General features: G+C 48.2%; 1 protein-coding gene across 1 annotated transcript in view; it reads right to left on the bottom strand.

Moving 5' to 3' along the window:
• Positions 1-15364: 15364 nt before the first annotated feature.
• Positions 15365-27658, bottom strand: part of LOC141150052 (uncharacterized) — a 45847-nt gene continuing 33553 nt past the window's right edge. Inside the window, exon 8 of the mRNA XM_073636945.1 lies at positions 15365-17005. Within this exon, the coding sequence (XP_073493046.1) occupies positions 15612-17005 (1394 nt within the window). The 3' untranslated portion in view covers positions 15365-15611. The remainder of the gene's footprint in view (positions 17006-27658) is intronic.

Below are 27658 nucleotides of genomic sequence, written 5' to 3'. Positions count from 1 at the left end.
TGCAGTGGGAATATGCAAATTATCTCCTCAGGACTCCTCCCCTGGTTTACCGATGTCCTCTTTTCAGCTCCAACAGCCAAAAACCAGTGTTCTTTGAGCTCGCGGAGACTCTTCACTTACCCCAAAATGCAGTGGGAATATGCAAATTATCTCCTCAGGACTCCTCCCCTGGTTTACCGATGTCCTCTTTTCAGCTCCAACAGCCAAAAACCAGTGTTCTTTGAGCTCGCGGAGACTCTTCACTTACCCCAAAATGCAGTGGGAATATGCAAATTATCTCCTCAGGACTCCTCCCCTGGTTTACCGATGTCCTCTTTTCAGCTCCAACAGCCAAAAACCAGTGTTCTTTGAGCTCGCGGAGACTCTTCACTTACCCCAAAATGCAGTGGGAATATGCAAATTATCTCCTCAGGACTCCTCCCCTGGTTTACCGATGTCCTCTTTTCAGCTCCAACAGCCAAAAACCAGTGTTCTTTGAGCTCGCGGAGACTCTTCACTTACCCCAAAATGCAGTGGGAATATGCAAATTATCTCCTCAGGACTCCTCCCCTGGTTTACCGATGTCCTCTTTTCAGCTCCAACAGCCAAAAACCAGTGTTCTTTGAGCTCGCGGAGACTCTTCACTTACCCCAAAATGCAGTGGGAATATGCAAATTATCTCCTCAGGACTCCTCCCCTGGTTTACCGATGTCCTCTTTTCAGCTCCAACAGCCAAAAACCAGTGTTCTTTGAGCTCGCGGAGACTCTTCACTTACCCCAAAATGCAGTGGGAATATGCAAATTATCTCCTCAGGACTCCTCCCCTGGTTTACCGATGTCCTCTTTTCAGCTCCAACAGCCAAAATCCAGTGTTCTTTGAGCTCGCGGAGACTCTTCACTTACCCCAAAATGCAGTGGGAATATGCAAATTATCTCCTCAGGACTCCTCCCCTGGTTTACCGATGTCCTCTTTTCAGCTCCAACAGCCAAAAACCAGTGTTCTTTGAGCTCGCGGAGACTCTTCACTTACCCCAAAATGCAGTGGGAATATGCAAATTATCTCCTCAGGACTCCTCCCCTGGTTTACCGATGTCCTCTTTTCAGCTCCAACAGCCAAAATCCAGTGTTCTTTGAGCTCGCGGAGACTCTTCACTTACCCCAAAATGCAGTGGGAATATGCAAATTATCTCCTCAGGACTCCTCCCCTGGTTTACCGATGTCCTCTTTTCAGCTCCAACAGCCAAAATCCAGTGTTCTTTGAGCTCGCGGAGACTCTTCACTTACCCCAAAATGCAGTGGGAATATGCAAATTATCTCCTCAGGACTCCTCCCCTGGTTTACCGATGTCCTCTTTTCAGCTCCAACAGCCAAAATCCAGTGTTCTTTGAGCTCGCGGAGACTCTTCACTTACCCCAAAATGCAGTGGGAATATGCAAATTATCTCCTCAGGACTCCTCCCCTGGTTTACCGATGTCCTCTTTTCAGCTCCAACAGCCAAAATCCAGTGTTCTTTGAGCTCGCGGAGACTCTTCACTTACCCCAAAATGCAGTGGGAATATGCAAATTATCTCCTCAGGACTCCTCCCCTGGTTTACCGATGTCCTCTTTTCAGCTCCAACAGCCAAAATCCAGTGTTCTTTGAGCTCGCGGAGACTCTTCACTTACCCCAAAATGCAGTGGGAATATGCAAATTATCTCCTCAGGACTCCTCCCCTGGTTTACCGATGTCCTCTTTTCAGCTCCAACAGCCAAAATCCAGTGTTCTTTGAGCTCGCGGAGACTCTTCACTTACCCCAAAATGCAGTGGGAATATGCAAATTATCTCCTCAGGACTCCTCCCCTGGTTTACCGATGTCCTCTTTTCAGCTCCAACAGCCAAAATCCAGTGTTCTTTGAGCTCGCGGAGACTCTTCACTTACCCCAAAATGCAGTGGGAATATGCAAATTATCTCCTCAGGACTCCTCCCCTGGTTTACCGATGTCCTCTTTTCAGCTCCAACAGCCAAAATCCAGTGTTCTTTGAGCTCGCGGAGACTCTTCACTTACCCCAAAATGCAGTGGGAATATGCAAATTATCTCCTCAGGACTCCTCCCCTGGTTTACCGATGTCCTCTTTTCAGCTCCAACAGCCAAAATCCAGTGTTCTTTGAGCTCGCGGAGACTCTTCACTTACCCCAAAATGCAGTGGGAATATGCAAATTATCTCCTCAGGACTCCTCCCCTGGTTTACCGATGTCCTCTTTTCAGCTCCAACAGCCAAAATCCAGTGTTCTTTGAGCTCGCGGAGACTCTTCACTTACCCCAAAATGCAGTGGGAATATGCAAATTATCTCCTCAGGACTCCTTCCCTGGTTTACCGATGTCCTCTTTTCAGCTCCAACAGCCAAAATCCAGTGTTCTTTGAGCTCGCGGAGACTCTTCACTTACCCCAAAATGCAGTGGGAATATGCAAATTATCTCCTCAGGACTCCTCCCCTGGTTTTGGCCTGTTCAGCCATACATACCATACATATGTATGGCCATACATATGTATGGCCTGTTCAGCCATACATACCCAGCAGAGACCACCAGATTCAGGTGTAAACCAGAACCCTGTTCAGAATACCTGGTCAGCCCATGAAAGACGGTCTCAGCTGGAGCAGGCAGCAACACTGACCAAAGTGCCTCATAAAATCATAAAGACATAATCAAGTAAGGAGAAGAAAAATCACAAGTGGATGTGCAAACAATCTGCCCTACGCGTGTCGCCACATAAGTGGCTTCATCAGGGGCCTGGGACGGAGCGGTCCGGAGCGACGTGCAGCGGAGGCCGGAAGCGCGACCTTTATGCCGGAAGTGTTTGACTTGTGCTTGTCAGTACAGATTCAGCGCATGTGTGCAGGCCACAGGTCCGTATGGTGGACGCAAGGCTTCCATCATCATGGTAACAAAGGTTTATAGCCTCTGATGTACTCATGTTGTGTCTGCTGCTAGTCACAGAACGGTGGCCACGTAATCACTATCAAGAAAATCCCCCAATGCTGCACAAAGACGGTCACTATAGATTCCTCTTTGATGGCCAGCAACTCAGAAAAACAGTATATATAGACCACAATCATATAAGAAATGCCTAAGAATGCACAGCGAGGTGTGCTATAGTAAATATACTAGATGAGGCCACAGGTAAGTACTCTGAGTCTGAATAGGGGCAGAGATATCACACCATCCAATAGACCAACATGCATGTTACAAAGGACAGAGCGAAGGTAACAGGTAAGAGAAAAAAAAGAAGTTGAATGTGAACCAAGTCAAAGTCAGGTCCAGTCAAAGAGTCCAAGTCAGGGTCGGGTCCAGTACATCAAGTCCATATATTCTGTACCAAGTGTTGAACCGCAGTAGTCTAAAGATATGTGCACGAGGGGTAACCTCCCCCATACACATATATTGAAGAAACCCCTGGCTCAATAGGCCACACGAAAAAAAAAAAAAAGAAAGAAAAAGTTCTGCTACCTGATATAATGAACGAGGTGACTGTCAACAAGATTATTTGAGCAAATAAAATCCGGTTGGTAAACTCTGAAGTTGGAGGAGCGGTAACTAAATATCCTGGATTGCCCCCCACCATCACCCCTTCCATCAGGGGTGACAGCCTGCCCAGCTCTTATGTATTGTGGTCAGTTCTGGGGCATGATCATGACCGCTGTTGACCTCATACTGAGCGGTAACCAAGATTCGGGCTATTGAGCATGACTCTCAGCCTTATATGCCCGACCTATCCAGATGGGTGTTGGGGGGCAATCCAGGATATCTACTTACTGCTCATCCACCTTAAGAGTTTGCCAACCGGGACCAGTGTAAATGCAGCCTTAGATCCCGGTACCTTATAGGAGACGTCTTCTCTGGTTGCTCGCATCCCTTTCTTCTTCATCTGCTCCTGATTCCAGGGTAAGTTTTCACATCCGCAGCTCGTCTCCACACACGTCCCTTTTCTTCGGTCTTCTGCAGCACATGCCGACACAGTGCCCGTAAAAATAAGGGTCATTATAATGTCTAGTATGCACAAGCGGAGGGGGGCACCATCTGATCAATGGGATCCACATGTAGCATGCCACAAAGACTGAAAATAAGTTAGAAGAAGAAGAGCTTATATGCCCCCGACTGGTTATATGGAGCCGATCGGCAGTCGTTTAATCACCTGTGAACCTTAATATGATGGTTCTGTGGGCAGAGAATAGCACTGTCCTCGGCAGCACGTTTACACAGGATGATCTGCTGCCCAGAGCAGTAATAATAATAATAATCTTTTTATTTATATAGCGCGCAACATATTCTGCAGCGCTTTACAATTCAGACAATTTACAGACATTATGGGCACTGTCCCCATTGGGGCTTCCAATCTAGATACCCTATGTCTTTGGAGTGTGGGAGGAACCCCACGCAAACACGGAGAGAACATACAAACTCCTTGCAGATGTTGTCTTTGGTGGGATTAGAACCCAGGACCCCAGTGCTGCAAAGCTGCAGTGCTAACCACTGAGCCACCGTGCAGTGCTAACCACTGAGCCACCGTGCTGTCTCAACAGTGATATTTAAGCTTAAAAATTATTTCACCTGATGAACTAATGTTTAGCTCGTACATTGGGTGACTGTCAGCCGGTTTAGATCGGCCGATCAGTATCCGATTATTGGCCGGTGTAGATGCATCTTAAAGAGTCGCTGGCTCACACTGTGCTCAGCGAGAACTGCCGGCTCTGAGGAGAGTTGTAGTCAGCACCTGGCGCCAGTGAATAACCATCACTTTATTACTATTCACAGACGCCGGAGCCAGTTTCAGGGAGCGTGGACGACATCAGAGCTCTGTGGGAAAATGTTTGGTAATAAATTAGTGAACGAGAGACTGTCTCTTGTTTTTATTTCTCTCGTTTATATTTTTCAGGTTTCCATTTCTGGACTACATTGGATTCAGTGGGATACGGCGGACCTGCAGGGGATTTTTTTTTCCCAATAAATTGGTGAGTGAGGGATAGTGCGGGGAGTCTTTACTCACAGTATTTTTTTCTGTGTTTTTTCTTTTATTGCCGGGTTAGTAATGGGGGCTCTGATCGATGCCTCTCCACTACTAACCCCAGGGCTTGAAGACAGCTGTGATTTTTGACAAATCACAGCTGCCATCAACCCCAACCACCATTACCCCGATTGCCACCAAACCAGGGCAATTGGGAAGAACCGTGTGAAGCGTCAGAATTGGCGCATCTAATAGATAATATCCGCTCACAGCTGTCTGCTTTACCTTTGCTGGTTATCAAAAATAAGGAGGACTCCACGTCGTTTTTTTTTAAATTAGCTAAACACAAGTACAGTAAACTCCACACACAGGGCAGTAATTATATATCTCATGGATATCGATCATCTATCTCGCTCTTTGCACATCTAACACCTAAATATCTGTCATTTCTATTCTGCACTCTCTTCCGGCAGGTGTCACACAGACGTGTGTGCGGATGTCACACTTTATGTCATCTGTGTGCAGGACGTACTGACGTCCGAGCTGCCGGCAAAAAACGGACATGTCTGGTCCGTGTGACCATGTGCGCAGCCTATAGATTATAATGGGTGTACGTGTGTGTCTCCGGTACGTGTGAAGGGAGCCTAAAGGGAATGAGCACTTCTAGTATGAATTACCAGTAGGGGGCGTGACCACTTAAAGTGCCTAGGGCAGCATGAATGCCAGATACGGCCCTGAGCACAGCCCTAATAAAGTCATTAGAGCTGCAGATAAAGGGGGCTCGATCACAGCTCTGGATAGTGGGTTGTATGAGCCGGAGGTTATGAACATGGATGACGATACTAATATATGCCGCACTCTAGATGGAGATCCTACTAATTCATACAATACCCCCTTACATTGTCTTTTGGAGGAGGGTTTGGTATCGGCTGTACTTAATGCCAAACAAATAGAACGATTAAAGGAAAATCACCCACAATGTCCAATATTTCATATATTACTGAAAACGCACAAAGAAGGAAACATCCATGAGTCTAGAGATACATTCAATACTGGCTGCAGAGAAGATTCCTATAATATAGTGAATATTACCAGAAAACATTTACCTATGTTATACACTGACAAGGATCCAGCAACAAGAAAGACAACTGACACGTGGAGGACAAACACCAAAGGTTTCATTGAATGTGGGAGAAATAAATGTGGTTTGTGCAAGTCTGTGCACAAAGCAAAAATGTCTGCATCTACTAACCATAATAAACCCTATAATATCCGACATCTCATTAGTTGTAGCTCCACACGTCATTGACACCATACAATGTGAAGCTTGTCTGCTGCAATATGTGGGGGGCACGGTCAGACCCTTACGTCACCGCATTGGGGGACACGTTAGGGACGTTCTTGGCCCCACAACACGTAATACATCTCCAGCATCACAACATCTCATACAACACAATAGGGATTAATCACTTTACAGTTGTGGGTATTGAATATGTCACCAGACCAGCTAAGGGGGGAGATTGGTATAAAAAGTACACCCCAGAGAAGCCTTGTGGATTCTGGAATTGGACCCCAGATTCCCCAGTGATATGAAGCTTCCTTCAGACCTTGTATCCATTTACTGAATTGTGTTTTTCCTCTTTTATAGTAATTATACATAATATACACATTATAGATGCAGACACTTCATTCTTCTATTGCACGGATGCTTCTTGTTGTGGATATATGATCATCCATAGGGGTAATGTAGACATACTTGCACACATCCATTTGGGGCTGGGGGTCTCCGCTGTGCATTAGACCCTATGATGTGTATAAGAAGCCGGTTACTGGTTATTTATTATGTCATGAAGAAGAACTGAACACAAATACACAGGTAGAAACGCAGAGATTTTGCTACTATCCCCAGGATGTCCTGTTTTATAATGCTTACATGATTTTAATTTGTATTTTTCAATAAAAGTTTTTGTTTTTATTCACACTGGAAAACAAGTGCTGGATTATCAGTAACTTTCTAAGTCCCGTCCATTCCTTCCCAACTGTGATTTTCCCTCCAAGCACTTCCCATGGATCTGGTGTCGGGGAGCTACAGGTCATTGATGGTATCGTGAATTCACAGATGTTCTGCTCTATAGTGACAGAAAAGATGCTGCCATCACTCCATGCCCTTGGTAGACCTGCAATTCTCCAACATGACAATGATCCAATACACACATCTAAGGCCACTGTTGCATTTCTGAAGAACAGGGTGACAGTGATTCTGTGGCCAAGTGTCTCCTGATCTGAACCCAACCAAACACCTATGGGGGATTCTGAAGAGACAAGTTGTCATCACTCCATCCAGCATCCAGGCTCTAAGAGCTCGTTATCGAAAAAGAGATAAAAGATAGATGTAGTATTATGTTGCCAACTTGATTATTCTATGCCTAGAAAACTTGGTGCTGTCTTGAAAAACCATGGAGGCCATGCAAAATCATAGATGTAGTAGTTAGTTTTTGATGTGGGGTGTATTCATTTTTGCATCAACTTAATTTGAGTAAAACTAAAGATTTTGCAATGAAAGTTATATTATTGTAGCATCGGCGTCTCTTCCTCCTGCCAGGCAGAGACGCTGTCCCTCTCACCTCCCCGCTCCCCGCGCAGCGTCCTCCTGCGCTCCTCTTCCTGCAGCGGCCGGCGCGCGTTCTCTCCCGGGCACTGTGCTTAGGGCGCGCGCGCTCCCTCTCTCTTAAAGGGGCCGCGCGCGCCGTCCTAAGGAGTCCCCGGCCCATAGCCGGAGGACCTCCCATATTTAAGGAACCTCCTCCAAAATGGAGGTACCCAAGCAAATGTTGTTGCACAGTTACTTATCTCTGCTTCAGCCCTCAGGTCCCGCTGCTAGCCTGACTCCTCGTCCTGCCTGCCAGCCTGTTATCTGACCGTTACCTGCCGAGCCTGCCAGCCTGCTCACCTGGAGCGCTCACCTGTTACCTGCCTTGGCTGTCTGTCCGCTCACCTGGGAGCACCCGCCTGTTACCTGCTGTGTCTGTCAGCCCGCTCACCTGGGAGCACCCGTCTGTTACCTGCTGTGTCCGTCAGCCCGCTCACCTGGGAGCGCCCACCTGTTACCTGCCTGTTACCTGCCTTGTCTGTCAGCCCGCTCACCTGGGAGCACCCGCCTGTTTCCTGCTAGCCTACCTGGAGGCTCTGCAGTCACTTGCTGTGACCACCTGCCTGATAAACCTAGAGACTACTACTTGCTCTGCTGTCACGTACCGTGACCACCTGTCAGTTAACCAGAGACTTCTGCCTGCTTGCTGTGTCCATCCGTCATACCGGTCAGTCCCAGCCATCTGACCCGTGGGAGCCACCTGCTCTCCTTCAAGGTCGTCCCCAGAGTAGCACCTGGTCCCTCTGCCCGGATCCTCCCTGGTCACGGAGTCATTAGCCGCCATCCGACCAGGCTCGGTTCGGGTTGATACTTAGTTACGCCCCTCTGGGTCCCTCCTTGCACCGCGGCACAGAGGTTCCACCACCCGGACCCGTGACAGTTTGCTCGGGCCATGGAACCCGGTGGCACCCAAGCTCCCTCGCTCTCTGACCTATACCACGAAGTCTCCCGTCAGAGATCCCAACAGGAATCCATACTGAACCACCTGCGGAATGTCAACTCCCGCCTGGACACTCTGACTGCTCCACCAGGACCCGCCTCTAGTTGCACGACTCGCACCCCGGCAGCTCCGGTCCCCGGCTTTCTGCACCGCCTCGTTTTAGTGGAGACCCCGCCTTGGCTCGAGGTTTCATAAACCAGTGCACCCTGCACTTTGAACTCTTGGCACATCAGTTTATCTCCGACTGGGCCAAAGTGGCATTCATCATGTCCCATCTCACTGGGGAGGCACTGGCTTGGCTAAATCCCCTGTGGGAGAGAGGGGATCCCCTGGTGTCCGACCTGTCGTCTTTCCTCACTGCTTTCCGGAAAGTCTTCGATGAAAAGGGACGTAAGACCTCATCAGCCTCCTCTCTGCTACGTCTCCGCCAAGGGAGTCTCACCGTGGGTCAATATGCCATACGGTTCCGCACCCTCGCTTCTGAGCTTGCCTGGGATAACGAGGCCCTGGTGTCCGTCTTCTGGGAGGGCCTTTCCGGTCGGATTAAAGACGAGCTCGCCGGTCGGGACATTCCTACCACCCTGGATGACCTGGTGTCGCTGGCTACCCGGATTGACATCCGGTTTCAAGAGCGCACCAAGGAGACCACCCGTGAGAGAAGGTTTCCCCGCCTTGCTCCTACTTTCCAGAGATCTGTCTCCTCCTCTGTCACTCCCCGGGCGCACTCACCCGAGCCCATGCAGATCGACTAGACCAAGATGGTCAAATCTCGCCAAGTCACGCCAAGCCGAGGGGAGCTGTTTCTATTGTGGCAGTAAGGAGCACCTGATCCGTTCCTGCCCGGAGAGGCCGGGAAACTCCAGTGTCTAGGACCGCTCGGAGAGGTCGCCCTAGACAAAAGTAAGCCCTCTCCATCCCTGACTTTGTCTGTCTCTATCTCCTGGGGAGAGAACCGTCACTTTGAACTCGCACACCTGGATTCTGGAGCTGCTGGAAACCTCATTTCCCAGTCCCTGGTTGAGAAATACCGTATTCCCACCAAGTCTCTGACTGAACCATTGTCAGTCGCCTCCGTGGATGGAAGACTCCTTCCGGTGACCATCCTGCTCGTCACGGAACCCATAACCCTGCAGGTGGGAATGCTGCACTCTGAGGAAATCTCCTTCCATGTGCTACCCGGACTCTCTCACTCCTATTGCTAGGCCTACCTTGGCTCCAGACACATGAACCCGTGTTGAACTGGCAATCCGGTGAAGTACTCCGATGGGGGCCGGACAGCCACAAGACCTGCCTGGTTCCGGTTCGTCTACCACCTACTCCAGCTAATTTACCCGGTCTTCCGGCTCCTTATTGGCCCTATGCTGACGTCTTCGGTAAAAAGGAAGCAGAGATTTTGTCACCTCATAGGCCATATGATTGCCCGATCGACCTGGTACCTGGTGCCACTCCACCCCGTGGCCGTATTTACCCGTTGTCTGCGGCCGAAACCCGGGCCATGTCTGAGTACATTGAAGAGAATCTGGCTAGGGGATTCATCCAGAAGTCTACCTCCCCGGCTGGAGCCAGATTCTTCTTTGTCAAAAAAAAGGATGGCTCGCTACGCCCCTGTATTGACTATAGAGGACTCAATAAGATCACGGTAAAGAATAAATACCCCCTGCCACTCATCTCCGAGTTGATTGATCGCCTTAAAGGCGCCAGGATCTTTTCCAAGCTGGATCTACGTGGAGCATATAACCTGGTCCGTATCAGGCAAGGAGACGAGTGGAAGACGGCATTCAATACCCGGGACGGTCACTATGAGTACCGTGTGATGCCCTTCGGTCTCGAAAGACGGCGGGAGCATTGCAAAGAACTGGTCAACGACATCTTCCGTGATCTTCTTTACTTCTGCGTGGTGGTATACCTGGACGACATCTTGGTCTTCTCTCCGGATCTTCCCACACACCGGAGGGATGTTCGTCAGGTCCTGCTTAGGCTCAGGCAGAACCACCTCTATGCTAAATACGAGAAGTGCCTCTTCGAACAGACCTCTCTTCCATTCCTGGGCTATGTTATCTCCCAGACAGGCTTACGAATGGATCCAGAGAAACTCTCTGCTGTCCTAAAGTGGCCCCGTCCGGAGGGGCTGAAGGCGATTCAGCGATTCCTGGGCTTCGCCAATTACTATCGTCTCTTCATTCCACACTTCTCGTCCCGGACGGCTCCCATATCTGCGCTCACCCGTAAGGGAGCAAATCCCAAGGTATGGTCGCCCGAAGCCGAGGAGGCCTTCCTTTCCTTAAAGCAAGCCTTCTCCTCTGCCCCTGTGCTGCACCGTCCGGACTGTAATAAACAATTCTACCTGGAGGTTGATGCTTCCTCCTCCGGAGCTGGGGCGGTGCTCACCCAAAAATCTCCTTCCGGGAGAATGGTAACCTGCGGCTTCTTCTCCAAAATCTTCTCCTCGTCTGAGCGCAACTACTCCATAGGAGACCGAGAATTGCTAGCCGTCAAATTGGCGCTGGAGGAGTGGTGCTACCTGCTTGAGGGGGCTCTATACCCGGTGATCATCTATACGGATCACAAAAATCTGGCATATCTCCAGAATGCCCAAAGACTCAATCCGCGTCAGACCCGGTGGTCTTTGTTTTTTGCCTGCTTCGACTTCATCCTACATTTCTGCCCGGCGGACAAGAATGTCAAAGCCGATGCCTTGTCCCGATCCTTCCTGTCCTCCGATCTAGAGGAGGAACCCATGCACATCATCGATCCCTCCAAGGTGATGAATGTGGCCCCCTTGGATGTAAGTCGTCTTCCACCCGGTAAGACGTTTGTAGCGGTTCCAGACCGTGAGAAGGTTCTTTGCTGGGGCTATTCTTCTAAATTAGCTGGCCATGCTGGCCAAAAGAAGACCTTCCAGCTCATTACCCGGCATTACTGGTGGCCCACCCTGCGTAAGGATGTGGTAGACTTCGTCTCAGCCTGTTCATCTTGTGCCCACAACAAAGTTCCCAGACATTTACCAGCCGGTCATCTCCTGCCTCTTCCCGTGCCTGCTGCCCCGTGGCAACATATTGCTATGGACTTTATTACCGATCTCCCTGTTTCTGCCGGTTGTACAGTCATTTGGGTGGTCGAGGACCGCTTTTCTAAAATGACCCACTTCATTCCTCTGCCTGGTCTCCCGTCTGCATCTGAGCTAACTAAGGACTTCTTTCACCATATCTTTCGTCTCCATGGCCTACTCCTCCACATCGTGTCGGATCGAGGGGTTCAGTTCATCTCACGCTTTTGGAGAGCTACCTGTAAGCTGCTGGATGTCATCCTGGATTTCTCCTCCGCTTACTACCCTCAGTCCAATGGTCAAGTAGAGCGGATCAACCAGATCCTTACCAGCTACCTCCGGCACTTTGTCAATGCCCACCATACTGATTGGGTGGACCTCCTGCCATGGGCCGAATTCTCTTATAACAATCATAAGAGCGAATCCACTTCCAAGTCCCCGTTCTTTATTGTCTATGGCCAACAACCCCGGATTCCGTTTCTCGTCTCCGCTTCTGTGGACAACCCTGCTGCGGAGTCCCTGGTCAGTGACTTTTCCACTATTTGGGAGAATACTAGGTCCGCACTTCTTCAGTCTTCCGAGCGTATGAAGAGATTTGCTGACAAAAGACGTCTGGATCCGCCTCAATTCCGTCCGGGAGACAAGGTTTGGCTCTCCTCCAAACATGTGCGGCTCAAAATACCCTCCTACAAGCTGGGTCCTCAGTTCATCGGTCCATTTGAGGTCCTTAAACAGATCAATCCAGTGGCCTACAAGTTGAAGCTTCCACCCACCCTACGCATTCCCAACTCCTTCCACGTATCTCTCCTCAAACCTGCTGTCTTTAACTCTTTCTCCAATAATTCAGGTACTCCTCCTGCTCCGGTTGCTGCTGAGGATGTGTTTGAGGTAGAGAATATTCTGGCCACCAAGAGGGTAAGAGGGAGAACCTTTTTTATGGTGGATTGGAAGGGGTTTGGCCAAGAGGAGAGAACTTGGGAACCCCGCTTCTCCTTGAAAAATTTCTTGCCAGCCTAAAAAAGAGGGGGCGTAAAGGGGGGGGGTACTGTAGCATGGGCGTCTCTGCCTCCTGCCAGGCAGAGACGCCGTCCCTCACCTCCACGCTCCCCGCGCGGCGTCCTCCTGCGCTCCTCTTCCTGCAGTGGCCGGCGTTCTCTCCTGGGCACTGTGCTTAGGGCGCGCGCGCTCCCTCTCCCTTAAAGGGGCCGCACGCGCCGTCCTAAGGAGTCCCCGGCCAATAGCCGGAGGACCTCCCATATTTAAGGCACCTCCTCCAAAATGGAGGTACCCGAGCAAAAGTTGTTGCAGTTACTTATCTCTGCTTCAGCCCTCAGGTCCCGCTGCTAGCCTGACTCCTCATCCTGCCTGCCAGCCTGCTATCTGCCCGTTATCTGCCGAGCCTGCCAGCCTGGAGCGCTCACCTGTTACCTGCCTTGGCTGTCAGTCCGCTCACCTGGGAGCACCCGCCTGTTACCTGCTGTGTCTGTCAGCCCGCTCACCTGGGAGCACCCGCCTGTTACCTGCTGTGTCCGTCAGCCCGCTCACCTGGGAGCGCCCACCTGTTACCTGCCTGTTACCTGCCTTGTCTGTCAGCCCGCTCACCTGGGAGCACCCGCCTGTTTCCTGCTAGCCTACCTGGAGGCTCTGACGTCACTTGCTGTGACCACCTGCCTGGTAAACCTAGAGACTACTACTTGCTCTGCTGTCACGTACCGTGACCACCTGTCAGTTAACCAGAGACTTCAGCCTGCTTGCTGTGTCCATCCGTCATACCGGTCAGTCCCAGCATCTGACCCGTGGGAACCACCTGCTCTCCTTCAAGGTCGTCCCCAGAGTAGCACCTGGTCCCTCTGCCCGGATCCTCCCTGGTCACGGAGTCGTTAGCCGCCGTCCGACCAGGCTCGGTTCGGGTTGATACTTAGTTACGCCCTTCTGGGTCCCTCCTTGCACCGCGGCACAGAGGTTCCACCACCCGGACCCGTAACAATTATTAACCTTACTTTCATGTTATTGATTAAAAAAGTTCTATGAAACTCAGTATTGGCAAAATTTTAGAAATTAATTTTATGTTCAGTGAGATATTAATAGGGCAATGTACTCATTTATGCTGAGCACTGTTTATTAAACACAATAAACACAATAACACAATAAACATAATTACTGTTTCTTTGCTGTATAACTCCTCTCATGTACAGTACAGACCAAAAGTTTGGACACACCTTCTCATTTAAAGATTTTTCTGTATTTTCAGGGCTATGAAAATTGTACATTCACACTGAAGGCATCAAAACTATGAATTAACACATGTGGAATTATATACTTAACAAAAAAGTGTGAAACAACTGAAAATATGTCTTATATTCTAGGTTCTTCAAAGTAGCCACCTTTTGCTTTGATGACTGCTTTGAACACTCTTGGCATTCTCTTGATGAGCTTCAAGAGGTAGTCACCGGAAATGGTTTTCACTTCACAGGTGTGCCCTGTCAGGTTTATTAAGTGGGATTTCTTGCCTTATAAATGGGGTTGGGACCATCAGTTGTGTTGTGCAGAAGTCTAGTAGATACACAGCTGATAGTCCTACTGAATAGACTGTTAGAATTTGTATTATGGCAAGAAAAAAGCAGCTAAGTAAAGAAAAACGAGTGGCCATCATTACTTTAAGAAATGAAGGTCAGTCAGTGCGAAAAATTGGGCAAACTTTGAAAGTGTCCCCAAGTGCAGTTGCAAAAACCATCAAGCACTACAAAGAAACTGGTTCACATGAGGACCGCCCCAGGAAAGGAAGACCAAGAGTCACCTCTGCTTCTGAGGATAAGTTTATCCGAGACACCAGCCTCAGAAATCGCAGGTTAACAGCAGCTCAGATTAGAGACCAGGTCAATGCCACACAGAGTTCTAGCAGCAGACACATCTCTACAACAACTGTTAAAAGGAGACTTTGTGCAGTAGGTCTTCATAGTAAAATAGCTGCTAGGAAACCACTGCTAAGGACAGGCATCAAGCAGAAGAGACTTGTTTGGGCTAAAGAACACAAGGAATGGACATCAGACCAGTGGAAATCTGTGCTTTGGTCTTATGAGTCCAAATTTGAGATCTTTGGTTCCAACCACCGTGTCTTTGTGCGACGCAGAAAAGGTGAACGGATGGACTCTACATGCCTGGTTCCCACCGTGAAGCATGAAGGAGGAGGTGTGATGATGTGGGGGTGCTTTGCTGGAGACACTGTTGGGGATTTATTCAAAATTGAAGGCATACTGAACCAGCATGGCTACCACAGCATCTTGCAGCGGCATGCTATTCTATCCGGTTTACGTTTAGTTGGACCATCATTTATTTTTCAACAGGACAATGACCCCAAACACACCTCCAGGCTGTGTAAGGGCTATTTGACCAAGAAGGAGAGTGATGGGGTGCTACGCCAGATGACCTGGCCTCCTCAGTCACCAGACCTGAACCCAGTCGAGATGGTTTGAGGTAAGCTGGACCGCAGAGTGAAGGCAAAAGGGCCAACAAGTGCTAAGCATCTCTGGGAACTCCTTCAAGATTGTTGGAAGACCATTTCCGGTGACTACCTCTTGAAGCTCATCAAGAGAATGCCAAGAGTGTGCAAAGCAGTCATCAAAGCAAAAGGTGGCTACTTTGAAGAACCTAGAATATAAGACATATTTTCAGTTGTTTCACACTTTTTTGTTAAGTATATAATTCCTCATGTGTTAATTCATAGTTTTGATGCCATCAGTGTGAATGTACAATTTTCATTGTCATGAAAATACAGAAAAATCTTTAAATGAGAAGGTGTGTCCAAACTTTTGGTCTGTACTGTGTAAGATGATTTGATGTATTTATAAAAAGATTTCTTAGATCGTGAACATGAATACGGCTTTTCTCCTGTGACTTCTCTCATGTGTAATAAAACTTGATTTATTTATAAGAGATTTCACACATTCTGAACATGAATATGGAGTCTCTCCTGATGTCGAATAATACCCCTTTTCTCAACGAAGGACTTTCTTCATATTGAACATGAAAATGTTTTTTCTCCCATGTGAATTTTCTCATGTGAAACTAAATGTGTTTTTTGTGTAAAGCATTTCCCACACAGTGAACATGAATACGGCTTCTCTCCAGTGTGAGTTTTCTCATGTATAGCAAACTTTGATCTATATTTAAAACATTTCCCACATTCTGGACATGAATATGGTTTCTCTTCTGTGTGAATTCTCTGATGTATACTAAGATGCCCTTTATCTGTGAATGACTTCCTACATTTTGGACATGAATACGGCTTCTCTGCTGTGTGACTTTTCTCGTGTCTCACAAGACCTAAATTTTCTGTAAAGCCTTTCCCACAGAGTAAACGTGAAAATGGTTTCTCCCCGGTGTGAACTCTATGATGTTTAACCAGTTGTGATTTATTTCTAAAACATTTCCCACATTCTGAACATGAATATGGCTTCTCTCCTGTGTGAATTCTCAGATGTCTAATAAGATTCCCTTTATCTCTGAAGGACTTCCCACATTCTGAACATGAACACGGCTTTTCTCCTGTGTGAACTTTCTGATGTTTAACAAGATTACATTTTCCTGCAAAGCACCTTCCACATTCTAAACATAAATACGGTTTCTCCCCTGTGTGATTTCTTTCGTGTGTATCAAGATGTGATTTCCTTTCAAAACATTTCCCACATTCTGAACATGAATACGGTGTCTCTCCTGTATGAATTCTCTGATGTATAATAAGACTCCCTTTATTTGTGTAGGACTTCCCACATTCTGAACATGAATACGGCTTTTCTCCTGTGTGAATTCTCTTATGTAAAACAAAATTTGATTTTTGCGTAAAACATTTCCCACACAGTGAACATGAATAAGGCTTCTCTCCAGTGTGAATTCTATAATGTGTATCAAAACTTGATCTATATTTAAAAGATTTCCCACATACTGAACATGAATACGGCTTCTCTCCTGTGTGATTACTCTCATGTTTCACAAGACTTGCTTTAGCTGTAAAGCATTTCTCACAGTGCGAGCATGAAAATGGCTTTTCTCCTGTGTGAATTCTCTCATGTATAACAAATTTTGATTTAGTTGTAAAGCATTTCCCACATTCTGAACAGGAGTATGGCTTTTCTCCTTTGTACTTTTTTTGTGTTAAAAAATCTGAGCTTTTAGTAAGTTGCTTTTCTGACATCAGAAATCTTTTATCCACTATGTCACCTGAAGTTGTGGTAACAATGTGAGATTGCTCAGGAGATGATTCCTCATGATTAGGAGGATTATAAGAAAGTGAAGGACTGTGAAGTCCAGGAGGTGCAGGAAGGGTGATGAGGTTTCCTCCATTAGTGTGGTTCCCGATATCTTCTTTTCTACAACTTCGTGATAAACCGTTATTATCACAAGGATTTCCTATAAGGATGAAAGATAGATTGGATGTGAACACTTAAAGGATTTCTAAATGTATTTTCTGGATCTCACAATGAAGACCCTCGTCAGTGAAAGTACCGGTAATAAGGAAGACAACTACATGCCATAACATTAACACAATGACAGGTAAAGTGAATAACGCTTATAAACTGGTGACATTGGCACATGTCAGACAAATTGACAGTTCTTAAAGGGAACCTGGCATCAGGATTTACCCACTTGATGTACCACCAGTGCCATTTCACTCTCGCAGCAAGCTTCCCATCATGCAATTAGTATAGAAAAGTGTCCACACAATTAAAAATGGAGTGTCAATATTTCAGCACCATATACAAGTGAGACTGACTTGTCACAAAGGTAAAGTTACATCCAGGAGTAGTCGAACTCCAGTCACCATAATCATATCCACAGCATGACTAAGGACATAATAGGAAATCTTAGAAAGAGACAGAAATAGTACTGAAGATACATTAAGAGGGTGAATCCTAATTACAGGTTTGATAGAGAGAAAGAGTGGCCCATCTGTCAATCCATTGTCTCCCCCGCAATATGATCCTTGGATGGCGATGAGTTGCTTTGCCAAATAGAAGCTTACCAATGGCCTAAGGCTCGGCAACGTTCAACAGATTACAAGATTGGACGTGAGACTGAGTCTAATAAGCTACATGCCAGGATAACAAGGACAGTATTTTGAGGAGAAAAACTGGCATTTTGCTCGGTCTGGGCTCATCCAGCATACCAAGAGGAGATACCTGAAACATGTTCATATCCACAATGCCTTGGGTGAGAACATTCCTTTTACACTATACATGTTGATTGTTGAATCAAGGATCATTTGCTATGGTTTGGTATCGTTGCATTGCTTTAATGATTTTTTTGTGTTATTATGGTACCCTCTCCGCCATGGAGATGCAATTTATGACTGAGCCAGCTGGCATTGGCTCGAAGTACCACGGTGATGCACCTTGTAGTTTTTGTGCCTCCTTGCCCTGATGTGTGACCCTGTTCCAGTTTCTATGGTGTATTAGGTGTATGTAATGTGCCTTATGTGTTTGGCACTGTTCTCTTCTTATACCACTAACAGGCATATTTATACTGTCTTGCTGCTATTCAGGAATATATATAATATATATATATATATATTTTTTAAATAAAATATATATCTTAATCACCCCACTACTTGCTACACATATATAGAAATGTAGAAGGGTTAAAAGTTTAGCAGCAATTTTTCATTTTTCCAACAAAATTTACAAAACATATTTTGTTAGAGACCACTTCACGCTTGAAGTGAGTTTTAGGGGCCTACAATTCACAAAACGCCGAAAAGTCGCCCCTTTTTTAAGAACTTCCTCCTTCAAAGTATTTAAAGCCACATTTAGGACGTGTGTTAACCCTTGAGGAGCTTCACAGGAATTAAAACCAAATGGAAACAAAAAATGAAACATTTTCCACAAAAATGTTGCTTTAGCCCCAAATTTTTCATTTTCACGATATAAGGTAACAGGAGAAAATGTACCAAACAATTTGTTGTGCAATTTCTCCTGAGTACAACAATCCCTCATATGTGGTTGGAAACTATTGTTTGGGCTCATTTCAGGGCTTGGAAGGAATTTGAATTGAAGCCATTTTAATTTTGGAGCACAATTTTGTCTTGAATAGATTGCAGACACCATGTCCCAATGGCCAATGTCATGCACGGTGTGGGAAGACTAAGTGCAACATGAAGGGAAGAGGGGAAGGAAGCCCAAACACTTGGGAAAGGGGGAGTGTAGACACCTAGGCAGATCTAATAACACCCTGCTTACCATACCGTCCCTATATTGGTTCCACACCAATCGCCGAGCAGGAAACCTAAGCCATGCATATCCCTAGAGCTTGGCCCTAGATAGGGAGGGGGAAGGGTGAGCACTAGTCAGGTCCCACTACAAACTAAAGACAACAAGGTAGACAAACAAAGGGGATAACGTAGGTTGAGCAGACACCAGAGGAGAAATGCCAACAGTCCTCCAAGGGCACCAGAGAAGAAGCTAGCCGACTGCTAGTACTCCAGGCTAGAGCCAAGGAACATAGAAATATCATCAGTGATTCCCTGAAGCAGACTGAGAGTTTTTAAACACCCAGACCAGGGTATGTCAATCACAGCAGGAGGGAGGTAGCCGCTGGGTCCTAAAAGCAGATGGATTAAGAAGGCCTCTGCAATGCCTGGCGCAGTGACCTTCTACTAACAGATCCAGAGCGACTGTCAGTCACATCTGACACACCCGTGACAGCCGAACCCCAGATGTGCCAAAATAGGAGCAACCCCTACAAGTGACCCCATTTTGAAAACTACAACCCTGAAGGAATTTGTCAAAGAGTGTGGTGAGCAAATTGAACCCACCGGTGGTTCACTGAATTTTATAACATTGGGATGTGAAAAAAAAGGAAATGTCAACAAAAATGTTATTGTAGCCCCAAATTGTTCATTTGGGACCACACAATTTGTTGTTCAATTACTCCAGAGTACAACAGTACCCCAAATTGTGGTTAGAAACTACTGCTTGGATGCACAGCAGGACTTGGAAGGGAAGGAGCATCATTTGAATTTTAGAGCTGCCATTTTTGGCTGGAATAGTTTGTGGATGCCAAGTCACATTTAAAGAATCCCTGAAAAAAAAAACTGCAGAAATCCCAACAAACGTCCATATCAGTCTGTGGGCAACTGCACCATCGTGTACTTGTGGGAGTGGCAATGGCTTTGCTCTCTATGGCTCTGGTCTGTATTTGGTCTCACACAGACAGGTATATACAGAGCCTGCTGCTTGCAAACCAACACTGACACGCCCAGCCCTTACCTGAAAGTTTAAATCGGAATCGTGGACGCGCCACTTCTAAGACCCGGACTGGAGGAAGAGATCTGTCCCACTACCTTCTCCAAAAATAAAAGCCCATGTCAGGTTTACCTAAATCTGACTTGGTCAAATAGCTTGACCAAGTGCACACTCACTTTCATTATGCGTTGTAACCACAACTGTGGCTGTAATTACCATGCTCTCCAGTGGGTTCAATATTTTTCAATGCACATCCTGGGTCACACATAGCAACCCTCAAATATGGATTCCACTCACTGCCTCACATACCCCTCCCCCCATTCAAACTTGGGAGGTTGAATACCTATTACCATACAGAGTGCTCGTAACAGGGCATCCGCATTTCCTTGCGGCTTCCCAGCTCGATGTTCCACTGTGAAACTAATTTCTCATCCAGAGCAGGGGTGAATGTTCCGTTACCAGGTGAAACGGTCACCCGAGTAAGTAATAGCATAGGGACTCCAAGGCCCATTCGATGTCCAAGAACTCCTGCTCCACTACGCTATAGTTTTTCTCTGCCGAGGTAAATTTCTTACTCAAATACAATACACACCAAAAGTTTGGACACACCTTCTCATTTAAAGATTTTTCTGTATTTTCATGACTATGAAAATTGTATATTCACACTGAAGGCATCAAAACTATGAATTAACACATGTGGAATTATATACTTAACAAAAAAGTGTGAAACAACTGAAAATATGTCTTATATTCTAGGTTCTTCAAAGTAGCCACCTTTTGCTTTGATGACTGCTTTGCACACTCTTGGCATTCTCTTGATGAGCTTCAAGAGGTAGTCACCGGAAATGGTCTTCCAACAATCTTGAAGGAGTTCCTAGAGATGCTTAGCACTTGTTGGCCCTTTTGTCTTCACTCTGCGGTCCAGCTCACCCCAAACCATCTCGATTGGGTTCAGGTCTGGTGTCTGTGGAGGCCAGGTCATCTGGCATAGCACCCCATCACTCTCTTTCTTGGTCAAATAGCCCTTACACAGCCTGGAGGTGTTTGGGGTCATTGTCCTGTTGAAAAATAAATGATCGTCCAACTAAACGCAAACCGGATGGAATAGCATGCCGCTGCAAGATGCTGTGGTAGCCATGCTGGTTCAGTATGCCTTCAATGAATTTTTGAATAAATCCCCAACATTGTCACCAGCAAAGCCCCCCCACACCATCACACCTCCTCCTCCATGCTTCAAGGTGGGAACCAGGCATGTAGAGTCCATCCGTTCACTTTTTCTGCGTCGCACAAAGACACGGTGGTTGAAACCAAAGATCTCAAATTTGGACTCATCAGACAAAAGATCCTAGTTACTTACCGGTAACGGGATTTTACAGAGCCCATGACAGCACCACCTGAGAGAGGGTATCCGCCCACCAAGGACATGAACCTACTGAATAAAAAGGCAGTACCTCTCCTCCGCATCAGTTTTGTTTCAGAGCATGAGAGGGCCTCCGAAGACAGGTTAATACATAACCACCACCTCAATATTTGTACTAAACACCTTAAAAAGTGCACACCACAGTGATAAAGGGGAGGGAATTAATAGGGTGCTGTCATGGGCTCTGTAAAATCCTGTTACCGGTAAGTAACTAGGATCTTTTCCCCTTCTCCCATGACAGCACCACCTGAGAGATTTGTAGAGATCAAATACCAGAGGGAGGGATCACCGCTTGCAACACCCTTCTACCAAAGGACAGATCAGTAGAAGAGGAAAGGTCAAGACGGTAATGTTTGTAAAATGTAGCAGGGGATGACCAAGTTGACCGCCTTACATATGATGTCGATGGGCACCTCCACCTTCTCAGCCCAGGAAGCAGCTACCGCTCTGGTGGAATGGGCCTTCAGGTTCTCTGGAACCGGCAGATTGCTAGAAGAGTAGGCTAAGGTAATAGTATCCCTGACCCATCTAGCTATGGTCCCTCTTGTAACCTTAAGTCCTTTCCTAGCCCCCTGAAAGGATATAAATAAGGCGTCACTCTTTCTCCAGGCTTTTGTCACTTCCAAATACTGGACTAACACCCTCCTAACATCTAAGGTGTGAAGCTTATTGTAACATACCTGGCGGCGACCTTGCATAGTGGTCCATCTCCCACTGTGCAAGAGCGCGCACTTGATCTCCAGTCCAGTCTGCTAGCCTGGCTTCCCTCCATGCTGTCTGCTTGCCTCTGTGTCTGCTGCTTAAGGGCAGTGCCCGATCACTTCCTGCTTTTTATACCTGCTGCAGGCACACCCCTTGTGCGTCCTCAGCCTATTGCTGTCACCTGGTATTTAACCCAGCTGCTCCAATGAATCCCTGCCTGAGCATTGTGTTTCATTCAGTGTGCTCTTTCACTCTGAATGTGCCAGGTCCCTTTCTGTGTTTGCTTGCTTGCCTTTCTTGTAGGCTGTATTTCCAGTCCTGTCTGAACACGCTCCTTGCCTGTTCGTTCCGCCTTCTAGGGGCCGCATACCTAGACCCGCTCCCGTATCTTGTCTGTCCTGTCTGAACACGCTCCTAGCCTGTTCCTCCCGCCTTCTAGGGGCTGCATACCTAGACCCGCTCCTGTATCTTGCTACTGTGTCTGTTCTTGTCTGTATACTCTTCTAGCCTGTTTCCTGAGTTTCTCTATGTCCGTACCTTTCCTTTTTCTGCAGAGTCTGAACTCGTACCTAACTCCTGCTCGTTGTCACTGTACTTCCGTTTGTGAGTTTGTGGTCCACTCGCTACTTCACTGCAAGTACCTTGTGGGTATCTGGTTCTGCCTTTCCCTTCCTGTCTGTTCCATGTGAACAGAGCCCTGTCCCCTCTGCTCTGTCTTGCTCACCGCTCCAGCGGTTCTAGCCTGCTCTGCCTTGCTCACCGCTCCAGCGGTTCTAGCCTGCTCTGCCTTGCTCACCGCTCCGGCGGTTCTAGCCTGCTCTGCCTTTGCTCACTGCTCCGGCAGTCTCGCTCCGCTCTGACCCTTTGCTCACTGCTCCGGCAGTCTCGCTCCGCTCTGACCCTTTGCTCACTGCTCCGGCAGTCTCGCTCCGCTCTGACCCTTTGCTCACTGCTCCGGCAGTCTCGCTCCGCTCTGACCCTTTGCTCACTGCTCCGGCAGTCTCGCTCCGCTCTGACCCTTTGCTCACTGCTCCGGCAGTCTCGCTCCGCTCTGACCCTTTGCTCACTGCTCCGGCAGTCTCGCTCCGCTCTGACCCTTTGCTCACTGCTCCGGCAGTCTCGCTCCGCTCTGACCCTTTGCTCACTGCTCCGGCAGTCTCGCTCCGCTCTGACCCTTTGCTCACTGCTCCGGCAGTCTCGCTCCGCTCTGACCCTTTGCTCACTGCTCCGGCAGTCTCGCTCCGCTCTGACCCTTTGCTCACTGCTCCGGCAGTCTCGCTCCGCTCTGACCCTTTGCTCACTGCTCCGGCAGTCTCGCTCCGCTCTGACCCTTTGCTCACTGCTCCGGCAGTCTCGCTCCGCTCTGACCCTTTGCTCACTGCTCCGGCAGTCTCGCTCCGCTCTGACCCTTTGCTCACTGCTCCGGCAGTCTCGCTCCGCTCTGACCCTTTGCTCACTGCTCCGGCAGTCTCGCTCCGCTCTGACCCTTTGCTCACTGCTCCGGCAGTCTCGCTCCGCTCTGACCCTTTGCTCACTGCTCCGGCAGTCTCGCTCCGCTCTGACCCTTTGCTCACTGCTCCGGCAGTCTCGCTCTGCTCTGACTTCTTTGCTCACTGCTCCGGCAGTCTCGCTCAGCTCTGACCTCTTGCTCACCGCTCCAGGCGGCCTCGTCCTGCTCTACCCTTGCTCACTGCTCCAGGTGGCCTCGTCCTGCTCTACTCTCGCTCACCGCTCCAGGCGGTCTCGTCTAGCCCTGCTCTCACTCACCACTCTGGGCGGCCTTACTCTGCTGTGTTTGTCCGCCACATCTGTGGTTCTGTTCCTGAGTCCCAGTGTGTACTGGGTCCTATCCCGCCTGTGTTCCTACCTGCTAGTGCCTCTCTGACTGCACTCTAGCCGTGCTTGCCTGTACCCCCATGCCTGCATACCCGCCTGCCTGCATACCAGTCGTGCCTGCCTATACCCACCAGTCTGTGTGCCAGCCTAACCAGTCTGTTCCTGTATTCCCCTGCGCGGGTCAACAGCCGTGTCCGGGGTCTGTCCTGGAGTAGCACCTGGTCCCTCTAATCGGTTCCTCCTTGGTGCACTGGCGTCGTATGCCGTTGTGCGACCCTGGTCGGATCGGGTGAATACCTAGTTACGCCCCTCCAGGCATTCACTCTCTGGCACGGTCCAGTGGAATCACACGCACACGCCGCTCAGCCCGGGCGTGTGCATTACAATTATGTTCCTCAGAATCCCCAGGATTAGGATAGAAGGAAGGGAGAGTGATTACTTGCGTCCTATGGAACTTGGAGGCTACCTTTGGAAGATAGGCCGGGTCTGGTCTTAAGATTACTCTATCCATACATACTTGAGTGAATGGATGGTTAACGGATAGTGCGTGTAAGTCACTGACTCTACGAGCTGATGTCAGGGCTACCAGTAGAGCAGTCTTTAAAGTTAAGATTTTTTCTGAAACCTTCTCTAAGGGCTCAAAGGGAGGTTTGGTTAATGCTTCCAGAACTAAATTAAGGTCCCAAGGAGGCATTCTTGGAATAGGAATAGGTCTGGATCTATGACAAGCTTTAATAAATCTAATGATCCATCTATTTGCTGCCAAGTCATAATTATACAGTGCCCCCAGAGCTGATACCTGCACCTTAAGAGTACTGGTGGCTAGTCCCATATTTAACCTCTTCTGGAGGAATTCTAGTATGGCCTCAATAGGAATCCTCCCTTTGGCGGACTGACCCGAGGTAGACAAGAACTTAGCCCAGGTTCTACCATAGATTCTAGGTGTTATCGGCTTTCTACTTGCCAGAAGGGTAGTAACAAGATCCGGAGAAAACCCCCTTTGCGTCAATAGCGACCTCTCAAAATCCAGGCCGTCAAATGCAGGCCTGCTCTTTGGGGATGACAGACTGGGCCCTGCCTGAGGAGATCCGGGATGTCCGGAAGAACCCATGGATCTGCTTGGGACATTCTCTTCATCCAAGTGAACCATGGTCTCTTGGGCCAGAACGGGGCGATCAATATAACCCTCGCCCGTTCCTCTCGGATCTTCCTCAGGATAGTAGGGATCAGTACTAAAGGGGGAAAGGCATAAGCTAGAGTAAAATCCCACGGAATCTGCAGCGCGTCCAACGCAAACGCCCCCTCTTTTGGATTCAGGGAGCAAAAGGTCTCGGTCTTCCGATTGTGTCTGTTTGCAAATAGATCTATCTGGGGCTGTCCCCACCGACCCACAATGTGCTGAAAAACGGCTGGATTCAACTCCCACTCTCCTTGTTTCAAGATGTGACGACTCAAGAAATCGGCCTTTATGTTCTCTTCCCCTTTTGTATGCAGCGCCGAGAGCGTAACCAGCCGACTCTCGGCAAACCTGAAGATCTTATCCGCTACTAACATCAGAGGGAGAGACCTGGTACCCCCCTGATGATTGATGTAGGCGACTGTTGATCTGTTGTCTGACATTATCCTGACGTGAGGACCCTGAAGAAAAGAACTGAATTCTTTTAGAGCATTTCTCGCTGCCAACAGCTCTTTCATGTTGGAAGAGAGACTTGTCTCGCTGTCCGACCAGAGGCCTTGTACAGAACGATCCCTTAGGTGAGCTCTCCAATCTTCTGCACTTGCGTCTGTTGTAATTGTATCCGACACCTGGAAGGTCCAAGGAACCCCCAAAGATAGGTTGACCGGAGATGTCCACCAGTCCAGGGAGTTGATCACGACATCTGGAAGAGATATTTTCCCATTCAGACGACCTTTGAGCCGCCTGTCCGCTGCCAGAATCTCCTGTTGAAGACATCTGGAATGGTACTGGGCCCACTGAACCGCCGGGATGCAAGATGTCATTGTACCCAACAGAGACATTGCACTCCTCAGGGTCATGGTCGGATTGCTGATAACCTGAGATATTAGGGATCTGATCTTCAGCTTCTTTTCCTCTGGCAGAAGACAGGTTTGGTTTTCTGAGTCCAGAATGAGACCCAGGAAAGACTGAACCCTCTTTGGTTCCAGCCTCGACTTCTCCAGATTTAACAGCCAACCTAGGCGTCTTAGACTGGCCATGACGTCCGCCAGGGCTAGAGCACAGAGTTGACTTGATCTGCCCACTACTAAGAAGTCGTCCAGATAAGGGATGACCAGAATATCTCTTTACCTCAAGTGCGCTGTGACCTCCAAAATAATTTTTGTGAAGACCCTCGGCGCCATGGAAATGCCAAAGGGAAGAGCTGCGAACTGAAAATGCCTTACGTGCCTGCCGAATTGTACAGCTACTCTTAGAAACTGTTGATGATCTGGCCAAATCGGGACGTGGTAGTAGGCGTCCTTCAGATCGAGGACGCACATAAAACAGTCCGGAAATGACATCTTTATGGCCGATTTTATTGTTTCCATCTTGAACGGCCTGTAGATTAAATGGTCGTTCAGCCTCTTTAAGTTCGCAATGGTCCTGAAGGAGCCGTCCAGCTTCTTTATTAGGAAGAGCGTCGAATAGAATCCTCTTCCTTGCTCGGGTGCAGGCGTTTCCACCAGAACTCCTTTCATGAACAAAGAGAGAACTTCCTGCTGTAAGGCTATCTGTTCCGCTAAACCCCTGGGGGCTGATATTTTGACAGTGTTCTTGGGCCTGCTTTTGAACTCTAATGTGAGCCCCCCTCCTGACTATCCCTAAGATCCAAGAATTGGATGAAATTTCCTTCCAGGCAGGCAGGAAGTGGGACAATCTTCCTCCCACCTGGGAGGAACTGTCACTTAGGGGCTTTCTTATTCTCGGAGGAGGGACCCCCGAACATGAAGCCTCTGTTATACGGCTTTTTGTCTTTCCAGCTACCTTGGTCTCTGGGAGCTTTACTGCGGCTGTATTTTCTCTTCCGAAAGGAGCTGTTAAACCGGGAACCAGACACCGTGGGAAATCCATGTTTTTTGTCTGCGACTTTATCTACGATGTCATCTAGACCTTTGCCGAACAAGAAGTCCCCCTCACAAGGGATTGAGCACAGTTTAGACTTTGACTGCACATCCCCTGGCCAGCTCTTGAGCCATAGCGCCCTACGGGCTGCATTAGAGAGGTTTGCAGACCTGGCAGCCAGCCTAACTGAATCTGCCGATGCATCTGCCAGGAATGCAGCCGCTCCCTGCACAAGAGGAAGGTCCGATAGAATTTTCTCCCTGGACACATTCCCCCTAATCTGGTCTTCCAATTGTTGAAGCCAGATCATCATAGATATAGCGGTGCAGGTGGCTGCTACTGCCGGTTTAAGGGCCCCTGCTGACGACTCCCAGGCTTGTTTAAGGAAGGACTCCGCTTTTTTATCCAGCGGGTCTTTTAAGGCTCCTAAATCCTCAAAGGGCAGAGTGGATTTTTTTGAAGATTTTGAAATGGCCACGTCAATCTTAGGGGTTTTGTCCCATTTAGCCGCATCCTCATCCTCAAAGGGGTACCTCCGCTTGAAGGATGACGGCAGCTGACCCTTCCTCTCCGGTTTCTTCCATTCCCTTTCTATCAGAGATTTAATCCTGTCATTGACCAGGAATAAGCGTCTCCTCCTTTGGTCTAAGCCCCCGAACATAACATCCTGGACTGTTCTGGGCACCTTGGTATCGGTAATACCCATAGTCCCTCTAACGGCTTTAACTAGTCTCTCCGTATTATCAACCGAAAAACAAGGTCTGCCCCCCCATCATCATCCGAAGACTCCGATGATGATGATG

Source organism: Phyllobates terribilis, unplaced genomic scaffold, assembly GCF_046119375.1.
Source record: "Phyllobates terribilis strain yellow unplaced genomic scaffold, ASM4611937v1 Scaffold_1__5_contigs__length_1240528914, whole genome shotgun sequence".
NCBI lineage: Eukaryota > Metazoa > Chordata > Amphibia > Anura > Dendrobatidae > Phyllobates > Phyllobates terribilis.
Note: the sequence above shows the minus strand (reverse complement) of the source record. Positions and strands in the feature narration are given on the sequence as shown.